The sequence below is a fragment of the Populus alba genome, chromosome 17, assembly GCF_005239225.2.
Source record: "Populus alba chromosome 17, ASM523922v2, whole genome shotgun sequence".
NCBI lineage: Eukaryota > Viridiplantae > Streptophyta > Magnoliopsida > Malpighiales > Salicaceae > Populus > Populus alba.
In genome coordinates, this window is record NC_133300.1 from 19,589,033 (window position 1) to 19,614,579 (window position 25,547).

The 25,547-nt window shown below is 37.2% G+C and overlaps 2 protein-coding genes across 3 annotated transcripts in view; one reads left to right on the forward strand and one right to left on the reverse strand.

The window, feature by feature from the left end:
- Positions 1–1,130: 1,130 nt before the first annotated feature.
- LOC140954802 (uncharacterized) lies at positions 1,131–5,905 on the reverse strand. Its single transcript, XM_073405573.1, has 8 exons — positions 5,466–5,905; positions 5,271–5,393; positions 5,064–5,135; positions 4,855–5,014; positions 4,605–4,788; positions 4,014–4,094; positions 2,259–3,695; positions 1,131–1,240 (listed from the first exon to the last, which is right to left on the reverse strand). The coding sequence occupies exons 1-8, from the start codon at positions 5,903–5,905 to the stop codon at positions 1,131–1,133; spliced, it is 2,607 nt and encodes an 868-aa protein (XP_073261674.1).
- A 3,080-nt stretch (positions 5,906–8,985) lies between these two features.
- The window catches only part of LOC118055030 (disease resistance protein RGA2-like), a 38,800-nt gene continuing 22,238 nt past the window's right edge, over positions 8,986–25,547 (forward strand). Inside the window, exons 1-3 of one of the 2 annotated variants that reach the window (XM_073405749.1) lie at positions 8,986–11,600; positions 11,748–11,799; positions 11,904–12,083. In XM_073405749.1, the coding sequence (XP_073261850.1) occupies positions 10,407–11,600 (1,194 nt within the window). In that variant the 5' untranslated portion in view covers positions 8,986–10,406 and the 3' untranslated portion in view covers positions 11,748–11,799; positions 11,904–12,083. Of the gene's footprint in view, positions 11,601–11,747; positions 11,800–11,903; positions 12,084–25,547 lie in introns of those variants that run through there. The other variant, XM_073405750.1, reaches the window with a different exon arrangement.

Below are 25,547 nucleotides of genomic sequence, written 5' to 3' on the forward strand. Positions count from 1 at the left end.
ATAAAAAATATATATTTTGATGTATTTATAAACAAAAAACATTTTAAACCACAACCACTATCACTATCCCAAATATACATCTGTCCAATTTTAGGCATTTAATGTACCATCTTATGTGAGTAGTCCAAGCCATGGTAACTTTTATCCGTATAAAACCCGACAAAAGTTAGGCATGAGAGGGTCAATCCAAATTTTGCTACTTGTTTCTAATAATACAACAGTCATCAAGAATCTCAAACTTACTGCAATGTCTCATTCATGAGCTTCAAAGATCTTAATGAAGAGACATCCAATAACATATTAAAAATTAATAAATTTTTACACTCTGTTTTTCATTAAATTTTGAAATTTCTTTGCTTAAATAAATTATTTTTTATTTTTAAATTTTTTAATATATAACTGATAAAAATAATTTTTAAAAAATAAAAATTATTTTAATATTTTTTAAGTGAAAATACCTAACACACTCCAAAACCACCCCTTGATCCTAACGAATTTTTAAAAAACTGTTTTTTCATTTTTTTTTTTTCAAACAAACATTACCACCGCGTACCTCCCTGTCAAAACAAGTGACTCGTCGACACAACCACAGCCACGGCCACCTCCATCTTCTTGCAAAATAAAATGACCTACCAGTAAACTCTGATTCTTACTATTAGAAATTATTTGAAGTAAATGAAGTTAGTTTTTTTTTTTTAAATTTTTGTGATAATTTTTTATTTAGTGAATAATTTAAAGTTCTGATTTTGAGTGAATTTAATTAATTAAATCGGTGCCATTATGTCAATAAAAAACATTTTAAAAAATTGAAAAAAGAATATAAAAAATGCATCAGAAGAAATTGATTTCCAAAAAGAGTCCTAAATGTTCTCTTATTGTAAGATTGAGTTTTACTTGGCAAAAGCATATCTAGGCCGAAAATGGTGAATCAATGGATATAAAGATATATATTCAGTTGTTGATTTTTTTAAGTATTTTTTATATTAAAATAATATTTTTTTTATTTTTAAAAATTTATTTTTAATCAGCACATTAAAAAATCTAAACATATAAAAATAATTTTAGTAATAAAAAAAATAAAAAAAATTCAATTAATAACACTTTTAAAATAGAGCTATCTCAACTATCATTCATTCCAAGAAATGGACATTCTCTGCCATCTTCACCTTCACTGAAACAGCACTTCTCTTTATCCCCTCAACCTTCTTGTTTTTAGCACTCAAAATCTTTGCTGGAAAATCTATCAACAATCCCAACTATCCACCAGTTAAAGGCACAAACTTTAACCAGCTTCTCTGCTTCGACAGGCTCTATGGCTGCCAAACTGAGCTTATCGTTTTCTAACTCTGGAGTGTATTGTGTATTCATTGATAGTGTATATGGATTTCTTTTATATATATAAATTAAGTATTGAATATATTCATCCTAATATAATAATAAAATCAATGAATACACACTTTTTAAAGACATTTTCCCATATAAAAGATATAAGAAATTCGTTCACATAAGAAATCAAAGAAGAATAGCTTAGGTGGTCTCATCTGAAGAGCTTTTAGAGATGATAATGGAAACCACAGCAAAATGCTTATGGTGTAGAATGTTGCATTATATAGAAAATTATTACAGCCTAATAATAATGACAGTATCAAATATAATCTGATAATAATAACAGTATCAGCTCTACAAGGAAAGCTATTTAAGATTCTATATATACAACTAATCAGGTCCTCATAACATCTTGATTTCCATGGATTAATCCTTGATGCTTGGAGTGATTTTCTCGTTGATTGCTGCCGTGATTATCTCTAGAGTGTAATGTGTTATTATCACCAACATCCCCCCTCAAGTTAAGCGTAGTTGGGAACACGCGAAGCTTGGATCGAAACAGTAGAAACAGAGATTTGGATGGACTTTTGGTGAAAATGTCTGCTATTTGCAAAGTGGATGGCACATGTTTAATTGTCAATATACCATTGCAGACTAATTCTCTAACAAAATGAACATCAATATCTATGTGTCTATATCTTCGTTGAGCTACTGGATTTCTAGTCATGAAAATAGCACTGGTGTTGTCACAAAGTAAAGTTGGCTATGCTGGTTGTTGAATACGTAAATCATGAAGAATGTTTAGCAACCATTTAACCTCAGCTGCAGTGAGTGCCAATGCTCGATATTCTGATTCTGCTGAAGATCTAGAAACCATGGTCTGCTTTTTAGAGGTCCATGAAATCAAATTGTCCCCCATAAAAATTGCATACCCTGATGTTGAGCGACTGGTTTCTGGACAACCAGCCCAATCAGCATCTGAAAAGGCTGAGATATTGAGATGACTGGATGAACTGATGCTGAGACCGAAATGAAGATAACATATCTGAGAATTCGTTTGACGGCCTGAAGATGTGATTCTCGTGGTGCATGCATGAATTGGCTTACTGAATTCACTGCATGTGTAATATCCGGTCTGGTGATGGTGAGATATTGCAGCGAACCAACAAGAGATCGATAGATTGTTGGTGAATAAAATAGAGGTCCATCAGAAGTTAAGTGATGAGAAACAATCATCGGTGTTGATATTGGCTTCGAATCCTGAAGTTCAGCCCTGATGAGAATATCTCTTGCATACTTGACCTGACTTAGGAACAGGCCCTGTGGAGATTGAGTAACTTCTAAACCCAAAAAATAATGTAGATCGCCAAGGTCCTTCATAGAAAACTCTTGCTGGAGCTTGTGAATGAAAGTATCAATGAGAGATACATTGCTTCCAGTTAGAACAATATCATCTACGTATAGCAGCAAATAAATAATACCATTATCTGATGAATGAACAAATAAGCTGTAATCGGCTTTGCTGCAAATGAAACCAATTGTGAGTAAGAAATTGCTAAAGCGATGAAACCAAGCTCTCGGTGCTTGTTTCAAACCATAGATGGCTTTTTTTAGGCGACAAACATGGTGTTGATGAGAAGTGTCAATATAACCGAGTGGTTGTTCCTTAAAAACCTCTTCCTGAAGAAGACCATGAAGGAACTCATTTTTAACGTCAAGTTGGCGTATGTTCCAGCCATGAGTTACTGCAACAGAGAGGACAATGCGGACTGTAGAAGCTCGAACAACCAGACTGAATGTGTCGTGAAAATCAAGTCCATAGAGTTGAGTATAGCCTTGAGCAACTAGGCGTGCTTTGAACCTGTCAATGGAGCCATCAAAATGATATTTAATCCGAAAAATCCATTTGGATCCAACCACATTGGTAGCAGGTGGTTTGGGAACCAGTTCCCATGTTTGGTTATGAGTGAGAGCACGAATTTCATCATCCATGGCAGCTAGCCATTCGGGTGATTTAGCAGCACTTTTGAATCCTTTTGGTTCCTTCATAACTAATAGCGATGATAATAAAGGAGAGGCAGGAATTTGACAAACATAATTATAATGTTTGGATTTGGATTTGGAGATACCAGCTTTTCCTCGAGTTATCATGGGATGAGAGTTCAGATTTGAAGAAGAATGTTGAGCTGGTGCAATAGGAATATCTGAATTGGGCTCAATTCTGGAAGTAGTCACAATAGGTAATTCTGAAACTCTCTCAGCTATTGTAGGAAACACAGGTGGTAGCAAAATTGGTGGACTCTGAGGCAGCTCCAAAGCACATGATTTACATGGTATAGATGGAGTAATTGATGGTAAGGACTGAGAACCTGCAGAAGAATAAGTGCTAGACAAAGGAGAAGTTGAGGAACTGGGATCATGAAATGAGATATAATCTGACAGTGCAGGGGAAGGCTGCATATGAGATGAAGATGATGGAAAGACTGTTTCATCAAACTGAGCATGTCGAGTGATAAAGACTCGATGTGATTGGGGATCTAAGCATCGAAATCCTTTATAAGATGAATTGTAACCAAGAAAAATACATGGAAGGCTTCTGGGTTCAAATTTATGTTTAGTATAATCTCTTAAGTATGGAAAACATAAGCAACCAAAAATACGAAATAATTCATAGGTAGGGGACTTACCATACAGAATTTCAAATGGAGAAACTCCATTCAAGACAAGTGTGGGCAAGTGATTAATTGTAAAAACTGCTGTACTGAAGGCTTCAACCCAAAGATTAAGAGGAACATTTGCATGAAAGAGCATTGTAAGGCCTGTCTCAGTGATATGTCGATGTTTTCTCTCGGCTCTACCATTTTGAGAGGGTGTATAGTGACAAGAACGTTGATGGTGAATACCACATTTGTCTAAGTGAGACTGAAAAATGTTACTTGTGAATTCTCCTCCCCCATCACTTTGGAATGTTTTTATCTTTGCTGAGAATTGATTTTCAACAAGTGTTTGAAACTTGATGAAGGTGTGATAAAAATCAGTTTTGTTCTTTAATGGATAGAACCAAGTGAAGCGAGACTTGTCATCGATAAAAATAACATAATATCGATAGCTAGAGATTGAGTGTATTGGTGCTGGTCTCCATAAGTCACAATGTATTAATCCTAAAACTGTTGGAGAACGACTATCACTTAAGGGAAAAGATAATTTATGGCTTTTAGCTTTTTGGCAACTGACACACAAGGATGGATTTGGCAGTATGGAGGTAAGAGATAAAAAACCTTTCTTATTAAGCATTGAAATTATTTGAGAGGATACATGGCCTAAACGGGCATGCCAAATGTCAAAGGAATTGCATAAATTGTGCTTGTTGATGACAACAGAGAAAACATGGTGTCCACGCTTCAATACATAAAGTCCATCTACACAATCACCGCTTGCCACCACCTTTTGAGTTTGAAGATTCTGTATGATGAATTTATTGTCAGTAAAAAGAACAGCAAAAGGAAAATCATTGGTTAATTTACTGACAGAAAGCAAATTTTTGGTTAAGTTTGGCACAACAAGGACATCTTTTAATTGAAGAGTTGGAGTAGGAGAACAAGAACCCATGTGTGTAACGGGTGGGGAAGATCCATTACCAACAATAACTCTATCCGTACCAGTGTAAGGTTCCATTTTATCGATCAAGCTGAGACACATTAGGAGTCATATGTGCAGATGCTCTTGTATCAGTATACCAATCTGCTGTGTCATTACTAATAGTGCAGGTTGCAAATGCTTCAGCAATATTTGCATCAGATTTTGTGTATCTGATTTTGCAGTTTGTGACATAATGACCCTCTTCACGACATATTTGACATCGAGGAGGCCTCCTATACTGCTGCTTCCCACGATTTCCTCCCTTTAAGTGACTTCCTTTATACTTGTCCTAATTATTATATGACCTTGCATATCGGTTGGAAGATGCAGAGGAATGAACTATATAAGCAGAGGGGCCACCTGCAGTATAATCAATAGATTTGGAGAAAAGATCAAAGCTTTCTGCTTTAGGAACAATATCTTTGAACCTTGGAATGGGAGTTAAAGAAAGTTAAGTGGTGGAGAAACTTGAGAACTCGTGGCCTAGACTACGCAAATACCAGTGCACTTTGTCAATGTCTTCAACTGGACATCCCATTGCTGATAATTGATCACAATGAGCCTTGAATACTCTAGAGTACTCAGAGATACTGCGGGAGCCACGCTTCATAAGATGAAGCTCATCTTTTATTTGAAGTTCACGAGCCTTAGATTTATGACTAAAGGCAGTCTCAAGAGCATTCCAGATGTCTCTTGATGTTGTAAATCCAAGAGTAATAGAAAGTGCTTCTTCTGTGAGAGAAGAAAGAAGAAGACTGATGACTAGCTGATCATTTTGTTTCCAAAGATTGTAGGCTGTGGAATCAGTGGTAGCGGAAGGCATAAGAGTTGAGCCATCAATATAGCCATAGTATTTTTGACATTGCAGCAGGGGAACTAGTTGACTGCGCCAAAGAAGAAAGTTTGTTGATGATAACTTCACTGTTATCATATGAACCATGGTATTGAAGGAGAGTATGGAAGAATTTTCTGAGGCCATAAGATCAAGTGGAGATTAATCCTATAGAGGCTCTGATACCATGAAGAGTTTTTAGAGATGATAATGGAAACCACAGCAAAATGCTTATGGTGTAGAATGTTGCATTATATAGAAAATTATTACAACCTAATAATAATGACAGTATCAAATATAATCTGATAATAATAACAATATCAGCTCTACAAGGAAAGCTATTTAAGATTCTATATATACAACTAATCAGCTCCTAATAACGTCTTGATTTCCATGGATTAATCCTTGATGCTTGGAGTGATTTTCTCGTTGATTGCTGCCGTGATTATCTCTAGAGTGTAATGTGTTATTATCACCAACATCATCAAACTATAGATGAAAAATCTATACTCTACCATCCAAAAATTCATTCCTTACTAGGCTATAAATAGATCTTCAAGAGAGAGAAAACTGAAAGCTAATAGAACCATCCAAAAATACAAAGTAAGATTTATCGTTAAGGGTTTCAGAAAAAAAAAAAATTTACTACATACTTATCTATATTAATAATAACTTTTATATGTATATTAATAGTTATTATAATTATTAACAAGTTAGGAATACATCAAATTTATGAAAAATTAGTTTTTTTAAATGGTGATTTTGATGGATAGGTATTTATAAAAACAACCTGGGAGGTTTGTTGTTAAAGAAAATAAAAAGAAAATAGATTTTAAACTTGTGAAGTTATTATATAGTTTGAAACAAGTTTCTAAATAATTGCATGAAAAGTTTGATAATATTTTATTGTTAAATAAGTTTAAAAATCAATAAAGTTAATAAAAGTATTTATGTAAAAAATATAAATAAAAATTATGCTATTACATTATTTATATTGATGGATGTTAATTTTGGGTAGCAACAAATATGTGGTCAAATTTTACAAAACAAATAATATTAACTACCCCAGGGGGCATCTTGCAATGTTGAAAGATCGTTAAGAGTATGATTGCAGTTGCTTTTTAAAATGTTTTTTAACTAAGAAATGTTTTAAAATAATATTTTTTATTTTTTAAAAAATTATTTTTGACATCAGCATATGGCAAAATGATCAGAGAAACACAAAAAAAATATTAATTTGAAGTAAAAAAAATATTAATTTTTTTCAAAAGTATTTTTGAAATGCAAAAACAAACAGGATTGAAAGGAGAAATTATGGTCTGGGTTGTGTTATAGCAATTTGCTGAATTAAACAGATGGATCAAATGGATATATAGATATCCATTTGATAGTGATAGAGATTGTCAGATAGAATTTGGAGCTGTATATGAACTCTTCCCATAGATGAAGGTGGTCTTGGGATTAGCTAGTTCTATGATGTTTCGACTGCGTATGACTCAAAAATGATTTAGACAAAAGCATGTCTTGCCATCCTTGCTCTTTCGAAGCCGGGAGCTACGAACGGCTCTAATATTTCTTTGATGCTGAATTGCAAATACCTGATAGGAGATGGCTTGCGTTATGCGCGCGAGCTGATCTCAAAATGTTTCTTCCAAGATTATGAGGAAACAATTTCCAAGATCCCCAAATGAGTTTTAAACAAATGCATAAGCTCATTTTTAAATTATTTTTTTTTAATTTTATTTTTTAATAATAAGTTGATTGAAAATATATACTAAAATATTTATTTTAATTTATTTTATATAAGATTATTCTAATATCATGATTGAGTTATAAGTTTGATAGGATAATCTAAATTGATTATTTTTTTTATATATAATTTATTTTTTATAAAATTATTTTAATTTTATGATTTAGATTATACACGCTCCATTAAAGAAAACAGCCTAATCTAAACAGAAGATTCGCTTCCTATCCCGCAATGTTTTGAAGTAGGTTTCCAACATTTAATTAAAAACTCTTGAACTAAAACACTTGGTCTCGATTTGAGTAAGTAAGAAATAGATGGGAGAATGGGGGTCTAGGTTATTCATATGATGACCACTGGAGGCTTACATGGTCGTTAACTTCAAGGCCCGTGGGATTAGTCGAGGTGCGCGCAAGCTGGCCCGGACACCCATGCTAAACTAAAAAAAAGAAATAGATGGAAGAGTCCACGACTAAATCAAAGCACATGGACTCTAAGGTTATGTTTGTTTGTTGAAAAATGGTTTTTGAAAAATTATTTTTAAAATTTTTATGTATTTGTTTGTCGTTAAAAAAATTGATCAACAAAAAATTTGACTTGGTTTCCAGGAAAGTGTTTTTCTTTTTATTTTGGACTGAAAACACTTTCTGGAAGTTGTGAAAAATTTAAAAATATCATATTACTTGCTGATTGTATCATATTTGATCCTCAGACTTTTGATTGCTATATATATTTTTTGTTTAGAATATTTGTTTTTCAATCTTATCCCTTAGAATTTAATTTTTATATTAACTTTGGTTTTTATTTTCATAATTATTATTTGCTTTTTTCTTATTAATTTTTAATTGAAATTTTTTATTTATCAAATTTAATCCTTATTTTTTTAAATATTATTTATTTTATTTGAAATAATTTATAAATTATTGGATGCATCAACGGTCTACAAGCTATGCCCAGCAAGACTTCGTAGAATTTCCTCACATGATGTGTCTGGTGCAATGTTACCATAACCAAATCCATGTGAGGATTCTGGCGAGCTCCGTTCTGGTTTGTTCGTTCATTTTACTTGTTGAACAGAGTCGAGTTTTTTTTTTTTAATTTATAAATTAGATATAATTTTCATGTATTTCTTAAAACTTACACCATTTTAATTATATAATTGTTCTCTAAAATAAATTTTAAATTGGCTCAAAATGAGTTTTAAATCATAATTAAGCTCTCAAAAACCACCAATTTCCAAAACCACCCGTCATTTTTCAGTTACTGATTCCATTTCATTTTTTCATCAAACTCTCCCCAAATCCCCAAATGAGTTCGACCATGTGTGGTCAATATTCCATGGAAGAAGCTACAACACAATTGCATAACTCCAAATTACTAGTCCTTCCTTATTAGCAACTTCTTGTAAATTTCTTCTTTTCGACTTTTCAGACCTCGACGACCTCTCCTATCCACTCAGAAAGCGGAACTCCACTCTTATCTCAATCATTTCTTCCTAACAAACACTTCTCCCCTCACAAAAAAAAAAATGGCAGAAGCTTTTGCAGCCGAGATTGCAAAATCCCTTTTAGGGAAGCTAGGCTCTTTCGCTGTTCAAGAATTTCGTTTGGCATGGGGACTTGAAGATGACCTTGCACGTCTTGAAGAGAGATTGAAAGCCATTAACGCGGTGCTGTCCGATGCTGAGAAGCAACAATCAAAGAATGACAGGATTCGGCTCTGGCTCCATATGCTCAGAGAAGTCTTGTATGATGCAGAGGACGTGCTGGACGAAATCAAGTGCGAAACTTTGGAAAGGCAGGTGGTGAAAACTAAAGGGAGCACCAGCAGAAAGGTACGGCGCTTCTTTTCAAGCTCTAATATGATTCCATTCAGTTTAAAAATGGGTCATAAGATAAAGAAGATCATAGAAAGACTAGCTGAGATCTCATCTCTTAAGTCTGACTTCAACCTCAGCGAGCAGGCTACTGATTGTAGTCATGTCTTGCATGAGGAAACAGGGATGAACCGATCCTTTGACAGCTTTTCCGGTCTTATCGGAAGAGATGAAGACAAAGAACGCATCATCAGCCTTTTAGAAGCACCTTTTAAGGTTGGTGGTGCACATCCTCTTGTCCTTCCGATTGTAGGAATGGGAGGCTTGGGGAAGACATCTCTTGCCAAATCGGTGTGTGATGCTGAGAATGTAAAAAGTCATTTTGATCTGAATATGGAGGTATGTGTTTCAGATGATTTTTCCTTGAAACAAGTGATACAAAAGATTATTAAATCTGCAACTGGGGAAAGATGTGCGGATTTGGATGGGGGTGAACTTGAAAAAAAACTTGAAGCTATTCTGAATGGTAGGAAATACTTGTTTCTTTTGGATGATGTGTGGAATGAAGAAGCTCAAAAATGGTTGTTGTTGAAGCCTTTGTTATCAAAAGGTGCTGGTGGAAGTAAGATTATAGTAACTACCCGTAGTCAACGTGTTGCTGAGATTATGGGTACTGTTCCTGCGTACAACCTAAGTCTTCTTGGTCAGGAGGACTGTCTGTCGTTGTTTTACAAGTGTGCATTCAAGGAAGGGCAAATGGAGTTGTATCCAAATTTGGTTGGAATTGGGAAAGAAATAGGGGCGAAATGCAAGCAAGTTCCTCTGGCAGTGATTAACATGGGGACTCAACTGTATGGTAAGACTGATGAAACAGATGGGAATCGGTGAGAGACAGTGAGAAGTGGGAAGAAGAGGGAGATGGCATTTTACCTGCCTTGAAAATAAGCTATCAAAGACTGCCGACTCACTTGAAAAGATGCTTTCTTTATTGTTCTGTTTTTCCAAAAGATTACTTGTTCCGAGATCTCTTAACGGTGCAATTTTGGATGGCACATGGGCTCATTCTTCAATCATCAAATCCAAATGAGAAGTTGGAAGATGTTGGCTTGCGTTATGTGCGCGAGTTGATCTCAAGATGTTTCTTCCAAGATTATGAGGATTTCACTTATGTAGCTATCTTTAAGATGCATGATTTAATGCATGATCTTGCATCATCATTGGCTCAAAATGAGTTTTCAATCATAAGCTCTCAAAACCACCAAATTTCCAAAACGACCCGTCATTTTTCAGTTACTGACTCTGATTCATTTTTTCATCAAACTCTCCCCAAGTTCCCAAACAACTTCCATCAAGTGCGGTCAATAGTCTTTGCAGATAGTATAGCGGGGCCTACATGCAAAATAGACTTTGAGAAATGTTTGTTAGAATTCAAGCATTTGCGGTATTTAGAATTAATGGATGATTCTGAATTTAAGGCTTTTCCGGAGAGGATTGACGCCTTGAAACATTTGAGATATATCCATTTTGGGGGCAACGCAAAAATAAAAAAACTCCCAAAATCTATTTTCAAATTGCAAAACTTGCAAGCTCTGGCTGTAGGTTTTGGATTAGAAGAGCTGCCTAAAGATATGAGGTACATGAGCAACCTTAGATTTTTATTTGTAGTTTCTAAGCAGAAGCGGTTGCCAGAAGGTGGGATTGGGTGTTTGGAGTGTCTTCAAACTTTATTCATTGTTGGGTGTGAAAATCTAGAAAATTTGTGCGAAGATATGCAAGGTCTTAAAAGTCTTCGAAAATTGGTTATTGGTGGATGTGATAGCTTGATTTCTCTGCCAAGAAGCATAAAATGCCTAACTACTCTGGAAGAATTATTTATAATAAAGTGTGAAAAGCTTGACTTGATGACAATAGAAGAAGAGAAAGAGAAAAAAATTCAACCTCTTTCCCTTTCTCTTTGTATTGTAATATTTGCAGCGTTACCAGCAACTTTTGCTTTACCAGAACAGTTTCTTCTAGGATCTGCAGAATCCTTACAAACATTTATCATCAAAGACTGTCCAAACATTAAAGAAATGCCAAATTGCATCAATTTAAAAAAACTTCAAAATCTTAAGATCAGTGATTGTCCAAGTTTGAGCAAATGGTGCCGAAGGGGAACAGGAGAAGATTGGCTAAAGATCAAAAATATTCGTAAAATCATGGTTGACGATAATGACAGTGGTGAAGAAACATCTGATTAGGTATGGGTTATGAGTATTTAAATCTATCATATTTAGTTTCACATTTTTTATCCATTCTTCAATTCCTTGTTTTTCTTTTAAATTCTTTTCCCCGAAAAGAAAATGCAATGTTTATTTGACAAAACCTCTTGTGTTTTGGAGGGGCAGGTTCAAGTGGAACTCCATCAGATTTAACTAGAGAGCAAAAGAACAAGACAAGGTATGTCATGATAAAATGCAAAGTTGACTAATTCATTCAGCAATTTAAATTTCTTTGAACTTCATGCGTCATTATTAAATTCTATGTTTGTCTAATTTCTTCAGGTTTACTACTGTGAAGGTCCTGTCGGCCAAGATTTTCTACGACAGTTAAGTCTCTTGCAAAGATCAGCTGAAGGCTCGGAGTGTCTGCTTTGTGTAACTTCCCCTGCCTTAATTTCCTTGGCTAGCTGTGTGTGATGATTTGTCATTAATAAATTGATAAACATTTGGTTGTTCTGAATTATTGGCTTGTCTCTTTATTTTATTCAACTTATCTTATTTAAAATATTGTGTGTGATCATTTAAATAATTATGCTTAACATATAAACTCGTCCTTCTAAACAAACTAAAAAGCTGAAGTTGGGAGGAGAAGGACATCCATTCCCTTAAGCTACAACAGCCATCAAGACTTTCAAACTTACTGCATTGTCTCGTTCATGGGTTTCAAAGATCTTAACGAAGAGACATCCATTTCCGCACCCTTCAAGAACATCTACTCTTTCTTTATATCTGAATAATGCATGGGAACATGTTGTTGCTCTAAACTCTAAAGGTCTGCATGACTAGCTAGCTATCATGCTGAGTAGATTTTCTATTCCAAAAAGAAAAACGAAAATCAAAGAAACTTCCATTAGAGGCAATCACATGTAGGCTGCCAAAAGTTTGCTGCTGCTACCTGCATATTGCAACATCCTGATAGTTGTAAAGCCTGAAAGCTGCTCTATAATTGTAATCTGATTCTTGATTGGAAAAAAAAAAAAAAAAACTTACCATATCAGTCATCGATCGAGAATCAGATGTCTCATGCATGAGTTTCAAAGGCAACACTTAACAATAAGAAGAGTAGATGTGGCAAAAAAGAACTTGACAAAGAGTCATCCATTTTTGCATCCCTCAAGAACCTACCATCTAAATAAAGGATTATTCGGAACATACTGTTGCTTTAAAGGATTATTAGAATTATTTCCTTGTACGTTTTTCTATGGAGTTAATTATTGTTTCGTTCTTGTCATTTTCCTTTCTTCTAGGCCATGGGATGTTTCTAGGCCAAGATTTAAAGCTATTCCCCTACACATATTTGCCTTATCTCAACTATCATTCATTCCAAGAAATGGACATTCTCTGTCATCCTCACCTTCGCTGAAACAACACTTCTCTTCATCCCCTCAACCTTCTTGTTTTTAGCACTCAAAATCTTGTGTATTTATGTTGTTGAATCTGTGCTTACCTTCCAATATTATAGCTGTTACTTTTAAGGCTTTAGGGTTGGATGTATATTCTGCATCTTATTCTTCTCCTGTGGAGGGATGCCTTATATAGGCAAATATATATGTCGGTTACATCTTTCCTATTTTAAAAGGAATACTGCAATGTATATCCTTTCAGGACTCCTATAGAGTATGTCTTTTATATATAGAAAACTACCCTCTAATTCGGCTAATTACATGTTAACACTTCCCCTCAAGTTGGTGCGAAGATATCTTCTAAGCCTAACTTGTATAGAGACTTATGAAGAGCTTCCACAGGGATTGCATGGGTTAGAATATCTGCTAGTTGCTCACTTGATCTGACGAAAGGGATGTCCACTAACTTTAGAAGTAACTTTTCCTTGATGAAGTGTCGATCTACCTCAATGTGTTTAGTTCGATCATGTTGTACTGGATTATTAGCTATCTCTCGTGCTGCCTGATTGTCACAGTATAGTAACATAGGGTCTTTGGGTTCAAAACCTATTTTTGTGAGTAAGGTCCTGAGCCATAACAGTTCGCATATTCCATGTGCCATCCCTCTATATTCTGCTTCTGTTGAGGACCTTGCTGTCACATTTTGTTTTTTACTTCGCCATGTGACAAGATTTCCTGCAACAAATGTAAAATAGCCAAAGGTGGATCTCTGGTCAATGAGATTTCCTGCCCAATCTGAATCAGTAAATCCTTTCACTTCCATATTTCCATGTCTTTTAAATGTCAATCCTTTTCCTGGAGCCCCTTTTAGATAACTCAGAATTCATGTGAAATGATTTCCAGTTGTAGGCAGCATATTGCAGCTCCCCCTGAGGACTAGAGCTGGATGGATTCATATGGAAAAAATATTCTGTTTCAAAGAAGGTAACATCCATACTGACATGCATCTAACGAGAAGAAGGATGGTAGCACTGATATCCCTTTTAGTGAGGATTGAAACCAAGAAAGACACATCGTACTGCGCATGGTTCCAGTTTTGTGCGCTGAGTTTTCTGTAGGTGGACATAAGCTACACATCTAAACACACAGGGTTCTAAGTGTAGGAGGGATGGAATCTGAATGTGTTGAGTGAGAGTTTGCAAGGGATTGCTGAAGGAGAGGACTTGGGATGGCATCCTGTTGATGAGATACACAGCATAGGTTACTGCATCAACCCAATAATATTGAGGGACATGGGCACCAATGAGAAGAGCTCTAGTAGTTTCAAGAATATGCATGTTTTTGCGTTCTGCCACACCATTTTGTTGTGGAGTGTGCGAGCAAGTAGTCTCATGGAGAATACCATGGTTTTGAAAGAAACTTAGGAGTTCAGAGTTAAGGTATTCTCCACCATTGTCTGATCGAATAATCTTCACCGGCAGGGAGAACTGAGTGCACACCATGCGATAAAAAAATGGTAATATATTACGCACATCACTCTTGTGTCGCATAGTATATAACCAAGTCATTTTGGTGCAATCATCGAAAAATGTAAGAAACCATCGAATTCCAGATTGGGAAGTAATTGGAGCAGGTCCCCAAACATCAGAGTGGATCAATTCAAAAGGCTTTGTTCTTTTATTCAAGTTTACAGGATATGAAGTTCGATGGCTCTTGGCCAAGATGCAACATTACACTTAAGAGAGGAACTTGGATCTGGAATGTCATCAAAGAGGGAAGAAAATAATTTTTTTAAGTAGCCAAAGGATGCATGACCCAACCGACGATGCCATAACCAAATTTTCTTGTGATTATTACCATTGTGACTCTGAACTTGATGGACATGACCTGAAGCTACGTCATCTACATAGTATAACCCCTTCCTCTTAGTACCACGTCCAATGATCGCTTGAGTCCAGATATCCTGAAGTAAGCAAAACATGGGAAACATTAATACCACACAATCCAATTCTTATGTAATTTGACTAACAAACAGTAAATGATTTGAAAGTGCAGGGACAAGTACAAAATTATGTAGTGAAAGATCAGGAGTGAGAACAATTGATCCTGCTCCAATGACTGGGGTAGACTCCCCATTGGCCGTCATGACCTTTTCCTTAGACGGGGGAGTCATGTATTGAAATAATGATTTGTTATACGTCATATGATCTGTGGCACCCGAGTCAATGATCCAACCTGTATCATGAACCGTGGATGTCGACAAAACCACTCCAGTTTTACCTGTCGCTGAAGCCTGGTCAGTTTTCGCTAAGGAGAGTAATTCATTCGGTTTAGTGTGGTCTTTTTTGCTCATTTCCATGGCAGCAAAACTGGAATGAATTTCTGTTGCAGTGGTTAATTTTGCTTGGACTGGACGTTTATTGCTTCTTGCTTTACTTTGCTTCCGTTTTTCTAGAAACCAGTCGGGTAGCCATGAATCTCAAAACAAGTGTCTCTGGTATGGCGACTTCCATTACAATGGCTACAGCGCAACTTATCTTTTTCTGCTTCCTCAATAGCTCGAAGAGTGCGCAAGTTAGAAGGGGTGGTGGATTTGGAAATCATTGCAATTGATGAACCTTCACCAATGTTCTTTGCTCCTAGCATGGTGACTTCTCGCTAAGCCTCCCGTCGAATTGTATTGAAGCACTCTTCAATACTTGGAACAGATTTTTTTTGAAGGAGATCACTGCGTATTGAATCAAAAACTTCATCCAAACTTGCGAGAAAGTCATAGATCCGGTCCTTTTGAATTTCTTCTTGTCTGGTTCTAAGATCTGCAGCACATATCATCTTAATTGGTCGTCGCTTATCAATTTCCTGCCATACACTATTCAGCTCTGTGTAATACAAGTTAATTGGACGCCCATTCTATTTCGTCCTCGTGGCTTTGCAGCGTAGCTCATAGAATTGCGACTCGTCAGCCCCATCATAAAAGGTTTGAGTGACACTATCCCAAATTTCCTTGGCTGATGACAGGTCTATAAATAAACCAATAAGATGAGGCTCCATGGTTTTCAACAACCATCCTCGTACCACTGCATCTTCAGTGCACCACTTTGAGTAACCAGAATTTCCTTCTTCCACTCTAGCATTCTGCCCAGTTAAGTAGCCAAGTTTGTTCAATCCAGCAGCATGCAGTTCAAGCATACGTGACCAGATTTTGAAGTTTGTCTCATTCAATTTAAATCCAAAGGGTAAGGTGTTTAGGTTAAGTGTTTCAGCAGAGAATGAAGTCTGGTTTATAGGGATAATAGAAGTATTTGTGTCATCCATGGTTGGTCTCTTGTTTCAAGACCAATTCCCAGGAGAAGATCAATGTGGCGGCTGAAAAGTTAAAGGAAGATTTTAGCTTTCAACCATGCTCTGATACCATGTTACTTTTAAGGCTTTAGGGTTGGATGTATATTCTGCATCTTATTCTTCTCCTGTGGAGGGATGCCTTATATAGGCAAATATATATGTTGGTTACATCTTTCCTATTCTAAAAGGAATACTGCAATGTATATCCTTTCAGGACTCCTATAGAGTATGTCTTTTATATATAGAAAACTACTCTCTAATTCGGCTAATTACATGTTAACAATAGCTGCATGTGACTGAATGCCGGGATTCTTCCTCTCTTTCTTTTCCTTTTTTTTTTTTTTGAATAGTAAACGAGATAATTATATATTAATTAAGCAGCCCCATCAAGTAAGTGGGGCTGAACAAAAGATAGAATACAATGGGAATATGAAGAAAGAAAAGACCAAAGTGAAGAGGGATTTAATTAGTTAGTCTAGTTCATAATACATTCAGGATTTCTAAAAAGATCTGAGCCTGTATAGCTGAAATTTGTAACTGAGGACTTCAACCAGAAAGCCAAACGATGAAAAGTGAGATAAAAAATCATATCCCAATCAGGAGCCTTGGATTCGAAGATTAGGCGGTTGCGCGCTATCCAAATTGACCAATACAGACCTTTACAGAGAAGGGTAATAGCACATTGCTGAAAATTTCCATTAATCAATCCGGACCATTCTTGTAGATTTTGATTTGGGTCTTTGTGCAGACAACCTGAGCACCCGAACCATTTCAAGAAATGACCCCAAAGAGACCATGTTATAGGACACCAATGGAAAAGATGATTAATTGTCTCGGTTTCCTTGCAGCAGAATGGGCAGTGAGATTCCTCATAATTAATGCTTCTCCTCTCAGCTAAAAAACTTCTTGTACTCAAACCTCCATGAAGAAGAAGCCAAATGAACACATCCACTTTTGGGGGGGCATAACCATTCCATAGCAGAGTAGGGGAGTGATTATTTTCAATGGCCGATAGACTATCAAAGAAGAGGCGACCTGATTGAGCTGAGTACATGCCAGAGCTGTGGAATTTCCATAACTTGCAGTCTGCACCATCTGAGAAAAGGAGACCATGCTGCACCTCTGCGATCAAGCTCTCCCTCTGGCAGATCTCACGAGGCCGAAGGGTTCTTCTCCAAGATAGGTTTAAAGATGTATCTGTCAAATTGTATATATCTACAAGGCTGGTGTTTTGCTGCAAGGAGAGGTTATAAAGTCTGGGGAATAAGAGTTGGAGAGTGGTTGCAGAGCCGAGCTAAGAGTCAGTCCAAAACCGGATGTTCCTCCCGTCACCCACCTTGAACCCGACATTTGCATGTAAAAGATTGGCTATGTTTTGTGTTGAGAAGATTGCTGAAACAATGCCATGCCAAGTTGGAGATAAAGAACCTGCAAACTCAGGGATACCATTTATAAAGTGAGGTCAGTATTTTAGAAGAATGTGTTCTTGCCGGCCTCTTGCCACTCCATTGTCTAGATTCCATAGCCATTTAAAGAGTAAAGCCAGATTTTTGTTGTGGATGGATCCCAGCCCGAGACCACCAGAAGATTTATCCTTTATTACCTTGTGCCAAGCCACCTTAAAAAGGCCATGAGAAGTTGAGCTTCCTTTCCAAAGGAAAGACCGGGTTAGAGAAGAGATGGCTTTAGTAACACCCTTTGGCATAGCAAAAACTGACATGTAAAACAGAGAAAGAGAGCTGAAGACTGATTTAATTAGACATAACCTTCCCGCCATGCTCAAAAAATTCCCTTTCCATGTGAGTAGCTTTGCTCTGATAGTGGACAACACTAGTTTCCAAGTAGAGAGTCTGTTGGGATTGGCTCCAAGAGGTAGTCCAAGGTACCTAACCGGGAAAGTATCACTACGACAGAAAACTGAGTTCGCCAGGCTAGAGGTGTAGTCGTTGTCCAAGTTGATACCTATTAGTGAACTTTTATAGAAGTTAACTTTCAGTCCAGAAATGATCTCAAACCAACATAGAATCCTCTTGGCATGTAGAAGAGAGGGAAAATCATTTGGCAAGAAAATCAGAGAGTCATCGGCATATTGCAAATGAGTTAAGTAATGTCCTAGGGTAGTCTGTAAGCCTTTGAAGTAACCTAAAGCTGATGCCCTATTGAATAAAACTGTCAATCCCTGAACTACGATGTCAAATAGGAATGGAGAGAGTGGGTCTCCTTGCCTGAGACCCCTCTCCAAACTAAATTCTCTACTAGGAGAACCGTTTATCAAGATGGCTAATTTTGAAGTGGATAAGCATTCGAATATCAGCTTCCTCCAGTGTGAGACAAAACCCATGTATCCCATACTTGTGTCAATATGTTCCCATAAAATTGAGTCAAAGGCTTTATGGAAATCTACCTTCAATAAGAGGCCATGCTTCTTCTTGCTGCGCACACCATGGACAACCTCATTTGCTATCATGAACCCGTCTAGAATCTGACGCCCAGCAATAAATGCAGACTGGTTAACACTGATCACATCTGTCATGACATTTTGAAGCCTAGTGGACAGTAGCTTTGCCACTGTTTTGTATAGCCCATGAATCAGGCTTATCGGACGAAAATGGGAGAATCTGCTCGGCTCCTTTGATTTCGGAATCAGAGTTACAAAAGAAGAGTTCATACCCTTTGGAAGTTTACCAGTTCTGAAAAAACTTTTAACCAACATAAAAACCTCTGAGCTGATGATATTCCATACCTTTTTATAGAAACAAAAGGTGAAACCATCGGGGTTAGGGGCTTTGGAACCATCACAGTCCCACACAGCTTGCTTCACTTCTTCCATTGAAGGTGGTCTTTCTAGCCAAATTGATTTGGCTTCTGAAATTTTAGAGAACCCCGAGCCTCCCATTTCAATTATTTTACATGTTGGTTTGCGAAACAAGGATGAGAAGAAGTTGACAGCGCCTTCTTTTATATCATTTGAGGAGACTAGATGACTGCCATTATGTTCAATCTTACTAATGTAGTTGCGACCCTTCCTTAGACTTGCTGATATGTGAAAAAAACGAGTGTTCTTATCCCCCATTTTACACCAGTTTTGACGAGATTTTTGCCTCCACATATCTTCCACCCTTCTGTTAACCTCCCATTGCTCAGAATTCAGCCCCTGGAGCTTTGTTTTTTCGGTCTCAGACAAGGGATGCACTTCGCTTAAGTTTTCAAGTGTTGTGATGGAGTTCTGGATGTCTACAAGTTTTAGATTTTGATCCCCGAAAGTGGATTTATTCCATTGTCTCAGCTTTTTTCCCATGTTCCCCAGCTTCTTAATCAAACTAAACTCACCTGGAAATTCCTTGCAGCTTTCAGACCAGAGGGCCTCAAAATCTGTCAAGAAAGAAGGGTGCGACAACCAACAATTTATGAAACAAAACGGCTTCCACTCCCAGTCTACCTCCGGGCTTTGGAGAAGCAGCTGACAGTGATCGGACATCCCTCTAGGGTAGCGGCAGAGAGATAGAGAAGGGAATTGTAGCTGAAAATCCGGGGAAGCGAAAGCTCTGTCAATGCGGCTCATAGAACCACCCCTAAACCAAGTGAACCGATGCCCTTGCAAATTGAATTCAACCAATTCACAGTCTGATATGAATTTGCGGAATGAAGTTGAACCTGATGAATTGAGGTGACCACTACTTCTCTCATGAGCGTGTAGAGTTTCGTTGAAGTCGCCTAGCACCACCAATGGTAGTTCGAAAGCAAACTTAAGAGTGGTGATTTCTTCCCACATATCAGCACGATCCTTCACTGAAGATGCAGCATATACACCAACTATCATACAAGTAAAGGAAGAGGGAATATACGTGCCGCATAGGCTGATCCACTGCCCCCCAAATTCTACCGAGCTAACTTCAAAGACAAAGCTATCCCACATTGCTATAATCCCTCCTGATTTCCCTATAGATTCTAGAAAAGCCCATTTGACAGTTGCAATATTCCACAGATTTCTAATGAAGGAGTCACAACAGTTATTTTTCTTTGTTTCTAAAAGAAAACAGATGCCAATATTATTTTTTATAAGCCTATTCCGGATTGAATTTTGCTTGTGTGACATGCCTAAACCACAACTGTTCCAAGCAAAGATATTCATAAAAAGAGCAAAAAACCAAGGCAGGCTAGACTTATCAGGATAGAGAACTTACAACTAGTTAACTGATGTCCACCATCAACTTCTCTATCAATATTACTCATTATTCCTTCTTTGAACCCTTTTAGTTCTTGCGGGTTTCCCAAACCTAGAGCCACAACATCTTGTATCATTTCTTGAGTCTCCTTTTCACTGTCAAACCCATTGTCTTGATGCTTCATACAAGTGATCTGAAACTGAATATTTCCTTGTTGGATTCCTGAGTTTAAGGAGTCGGAAGAATCACAATCCTCCATAGTGTTAGCAACACTACCACTGGCTTGCAACAACTTCAGTTTTCTTGTTTTGCTGCTTTTCTCGTTTGTGTTTTCATTGGTTGCATCTGAAAATGTTTGTGGGTTGCTTTGAGGGTTCAGCAGGGGTGGTAAATGGAGATGCATGACACTGGTTTCATCATCCGTGGAGGCATAGTTATGGTTCTTTCCAATGCCGGATGACTTAATAACAGGGGATGGTGTGGTGTCTTGTAGAGGTGTGTTGTTTTGGGTGCTGGTTACCTTCATTGCAAAAAGGTTGGGTGCTCCATTAGGTATATGAGCTGCAAATGATTTAACTTTCAACACATTCTTCTTTTTGTTGAAAGAAGATTTAGGCGCAACCCTTCTAGCTCTTCTAAGCTTCTTATCTTTCATCTTTCCTTCCAACTCCATTTCCACTACTTCTTGTGGTTCTGCTAGGTCACGTATGAAGGCAGAGAAAGATTGCTGATGTGTATTGTGGCTCCGGCTTTGGGCTAGTATCATGGGTCTGGTTAGTTTTGGGGTAGGCCTTGTAACTTGGACATAGGAGGCTTTAGTTTGTGTTTGTTTTTTATCGAGGCCCACTCTCGAAAAGGATATTGATGCTGAGTCATCTGAGTTGCTGTAGCTGGTTTCTGCCACTTGAATTTTTTCCTTAATGGTGTCGTAGCATGCCTCTATAGAGGACAATTGGTGAGAGGCGATGTGCAGTTGCTGGTTTTTTGTTTGTAGCTTGTGTGTTTCCTTAGTTTCAGGAAAGAGGCAGAAGGTTTTGTATGTTGTGTCAGTTTGGTCTAGGTTGTTGAGTGATTCAGTGTATCTTGTGCAGAGAATGAGATAGGGGTCATTTTGCATGTTCTTGTCCTGTTGCTCTGTTGAGGTTCGGTTAGCTTCTGGTTCATTTATACTGGCTGGCGGAAACTCTTCTGGAGGTGTGATTTTACTGCATGACTCTTCATCTGATTCTTCAGTGCCTGATGTATCCATTGAGTATTTAATTGTGGTAAGCAGGGGGCTAAAACTTGGCTTCATTTCCATGACTGATATATCAAATTCCTCTCCGTCTAGAATCAGTGAAAGCTGTTTGTTTAAAGTCGTGAAAGAGGTTGTGCACAAAAGAACCTTGACTCCCATAAGTGAACCTTGACTCACACTTGTAATATCGTAACCAATCATCTTGCCTGCATCTTCAACCATTGATTCAATACATCTTCGGTTCCAGCCAATTAGAGGAAGTCCCATAATAGACACCCAAACAAATCTATCAACTGCTTTTACTTCCCTCTTCCATGGTTTGATACTAGAGAAGTAGTTTGCCAAGGCAGAGCTACTGTTTGTTAACTCTTTCTCCATAATCTCTCTGTCTGTAAAGGTGATAACTGCTTGGCTTGCTCCTAGGAAGCGAAATCCAATTGCCTTCTTGACAGTTTTCAAAACCATATGCTCCAGTTTTGCATAGTCCAATTATGTGGCTATAGAACCGACTAGACTTCTCAACAGCCATTCCTTGTCATCCTGAGTAGACTCATACATCACAGTCTTCTTTGATGGTTGTTGGACCAAAAGAGCTTCAACAAAGGTCCTGTTGTCTCTAAGGGCTAGTTTGGGTGGGATTTTGATTTCTGGCTTTGTAGAGGGGACTGTCTTTTCCTTGGAATCTGTAGGTGTTTGAAATCTTGCTAGGTTTGCACGAATTTTGAAAGAGTCGAACCATACAAGGTTCAATCTATCACAAAGGTTTGTATCTTCTAAATAGGAGAAGAAAGATACAAAACCAAACCATCTCCCTCGTTTTGTTTTTTTCCTGGAAACAAAGGTTGGTGACAGGACTAATCTTTGAGAAAGCCTTTTTGAGATCTTGGTAATCAAGCCAAGACGGGAAACGTTCAAAATAAATCTTAGTAGAGACAGAGGGAGTGAGAGCTGTTTTAGGTAAGTGTTTGTTGTTTTGGCTGTTGTTTGTGTAGCACATAGGTTGCAAAAAGTTCAGGGTGGCGGGATGAAGCGGGCGTTGTTGTGTATGTTTAATAGGGGCATTTGCAGGTGTTTGTGTGGTTGGATTGTAAGGGGGAGGTTTGAAGCAAGTTGCTAAGACCTGGGTAGCAGGGGAGGGGAGGATAGACAGAAGGGGAGGTTTTTTGGAGGGGAGCATTCTGAGTTTTTTAGGAATTTTTGATTGTTTGTTTCTATGCTTACAACATTATTGTTTAGCTTTCTCTGGTTAGCACCACCTCCTGGGTTGTTACAAGCAGCAACACTAAATGACTATCATCTTCATCAGCATTCTGTCAAACAGCTAGGGCGTGTTCTTAACTGCACTCCTACTCCATCAGTGCTTGAAAAGGTTAATGGCCCAATATTTGTTCCCGAACATAACACTCAACAAAACATACTGGATTCTCATATAGCGAGTGACATGCATAAACATCAATGATTAGGAGATCTAGCTGCTGTAACTTAGAAGCAGAGAAAACCAAACTCTCAAAGAAAACCAAACAGCATCGTCTAGCAACGAGCAAAGCAATTCAAGCTTGAAGTGGCAGTACAGAAAGAGAGAGACTTGCCAGTATTCTATGATGTGGATCTTGTTAAGCATAAGAAGATAACAGACATTGAAGACCAAGGAGTTACAGTTACAAAGATTCAAACTTTGTAACTGACAGACATGTAACAGACATTGAAGACCAAAGAGTTACAGTTATAAAGATTCAAACTTTGTAACTGACAGACATTGAAGACTAAGAAAAGAGTTACAGTTACAAAGATTCAAACTTTGTAACTGTAAGCTTCTTGTTTATGATGGATATTCTATTGCATTGATGAACCTACACTAATCATGATTTCAAAATTGAAATTATATTTGTAATAATATTTCGTAACTAATTACTTTAGAATGTATATATATGTGAGCTTTTGTTGTACTATTATCAATTACAAAGATAAACATATAAAGATTACATTTTCTCTATTCTCTGTTTTATCTTTCTTTCTTGGTATCAGAGCACTTTAGCTCACGCTTTTTTGATCTAAGCTTCCGCAAAAGATGTATTTTTCTAGCAATACCAGTAACCTTTTGCATCTCAATTCAACAGTAGCTCCTACTTCTTTTAAGCTCGATGGAACAAATTATTTAGGATGGCAATCTCAGTTTCTACCCTTCCTCAAAAGCAATGATCTTCTAGGGTTCGTGGAAGGATCTGAACCTGTCCCTGAGAAGACAACTGCAGATGGTACTACTAATGTTGCATATACTGTCTGGTATAAGAAAGACCAGGCATTACTTGGACTTATTCTGTCTTCAATAAGTCCAAATCTTGTTGCCTCATTTTATGGTCAGAATACATCCAAACAAGTCTGGAATGCACTCAAGATGAAATTCTCCAATCAATCTAGATCTCGCATTGCACATATGCGAAGATAGCTGCAAACTATCACACAAGGATCCAAGAATTGTTCTACATACTTGGAGGATGCCAAATCCATTGCAGATCAATTAGCAGCCGCAGGAAAAATAATTGATGATCAAGATTTGATTTCCTTCATACTTGGAGGACTTAATCAGGAATATAATCCATTCATTACTTCCTTCAATTTTGTCTCCAGAGACAATGAATTTACCTTTGAAGATTTCAGTGTTGAATTATTGAGTCATGAATCTTTACTAGAGACTCAACGATCAACAATGGTATCTAATACTACTTTTGCATTTGCTGCCAACAAGAAGTCTCCATTCACAGCCAAGAAGAAACCTTATATTCCTTCTCATCGATCAGGAGGTCCACAACAACGAAACTCCTATCCTAACGCTTTGTTAGGACAACCTGCTGTGGCAAAACATAACCAAAATATCGTACGTCCAGTATGTCAAATTTGTGATCGTACAGGACATATTGCAATTGATTGCTATCACAGGTTTGACTATGCATATCAAGGACGCCATCCTCCAACTGAACTTGCAGCAATGGTGGCTGAATCCAATACACAGTATGACCACCAAGTATGGTATGCAGATAGTGGGGCCAATGTTCATATTACCTCAGATGATCAGCATCTCACTCAGAAACTTCCCTACCACCAAGGAGAAACTGTGACAGTGGGGAATGGTTCAGGTTTAGTAATTAAAAGCACTGGTTCTACTTCCCTACAAATAAACAAAACCAACTTTCATCTGTCAAACATCTTACATTGTCCTCATGCATCCTCAAATCTTTTATCCATAAATAAATTTTGTCTTGATAACAATTGTTATTTTATACTAACTAGCCATGATTTTACTGTGAAGGAGAACCAGACAAATCAAACACTACTTCACGGACAGGTTGACAATGGTCTTTATCCAATTACTGGTGGTTTCGGTCTTCCTCATAGAATTCAGGGGTTAGCAGCCAAAATTGGAGAAAGAACTACAACCGAACAATGGCATTCCAGACTTGGCCATCCTTCACAAGCTGTCCTGCAATCTCTTGCAAGGTCAAACCACATTAGTTTGTCATCAAAAGATAATAAAACAACCAATAACACTAGTTTTTGTTCTTCATGTCCTCTTGGTAAAAGTAAAAAATTACCATTTTCAAACTCTACTCATCAGTCAAACAGTCCATTATCCTTGGTACATTCTGATGTTTGGACATCCCATGTTTCTTCTATAAGTGGTTGTCGTTATTATGTTTTGTTTGTTGATGATTTCTCTAGATACTCTTGGATCTATCCCTTGCATAATAAGTCTGAGGTCTTTGCTACTTTTCTTAAGTTTAAAGTTCATGCTGAAAACTTATTCTCATGTTCTATTAAACAGTTTCAAAGTGATAATGGG

What these genes read in the sequence shown, in the direction of transcription:
- LOC140954802 (XM_073405573.1), bottom strand. Translation starts at nt 5,905, where the DNA reads ATGGTTCATATGATAACAGTGAAGTTATCATCAACAAACTTTCTTCTT. An exon ending in TAACCAAAAATTTGCTTTCT is followed by an intron (nt 4,789 to 4,854) that starts GTCAGTAAATTA and finishes TTCATCATACAG; the next exon opens with AATCTTCAAACTCAAAAGGT. An exon ending in TTCAATGCTTAATAAGAAAG is followed by an intron (nt 4,095 to 4,604) that starts GTTTTTTATCTC and finishes TTTGGGTTGAAG; the next exon opens with CCTTCAGTACAGCAGTTTTT.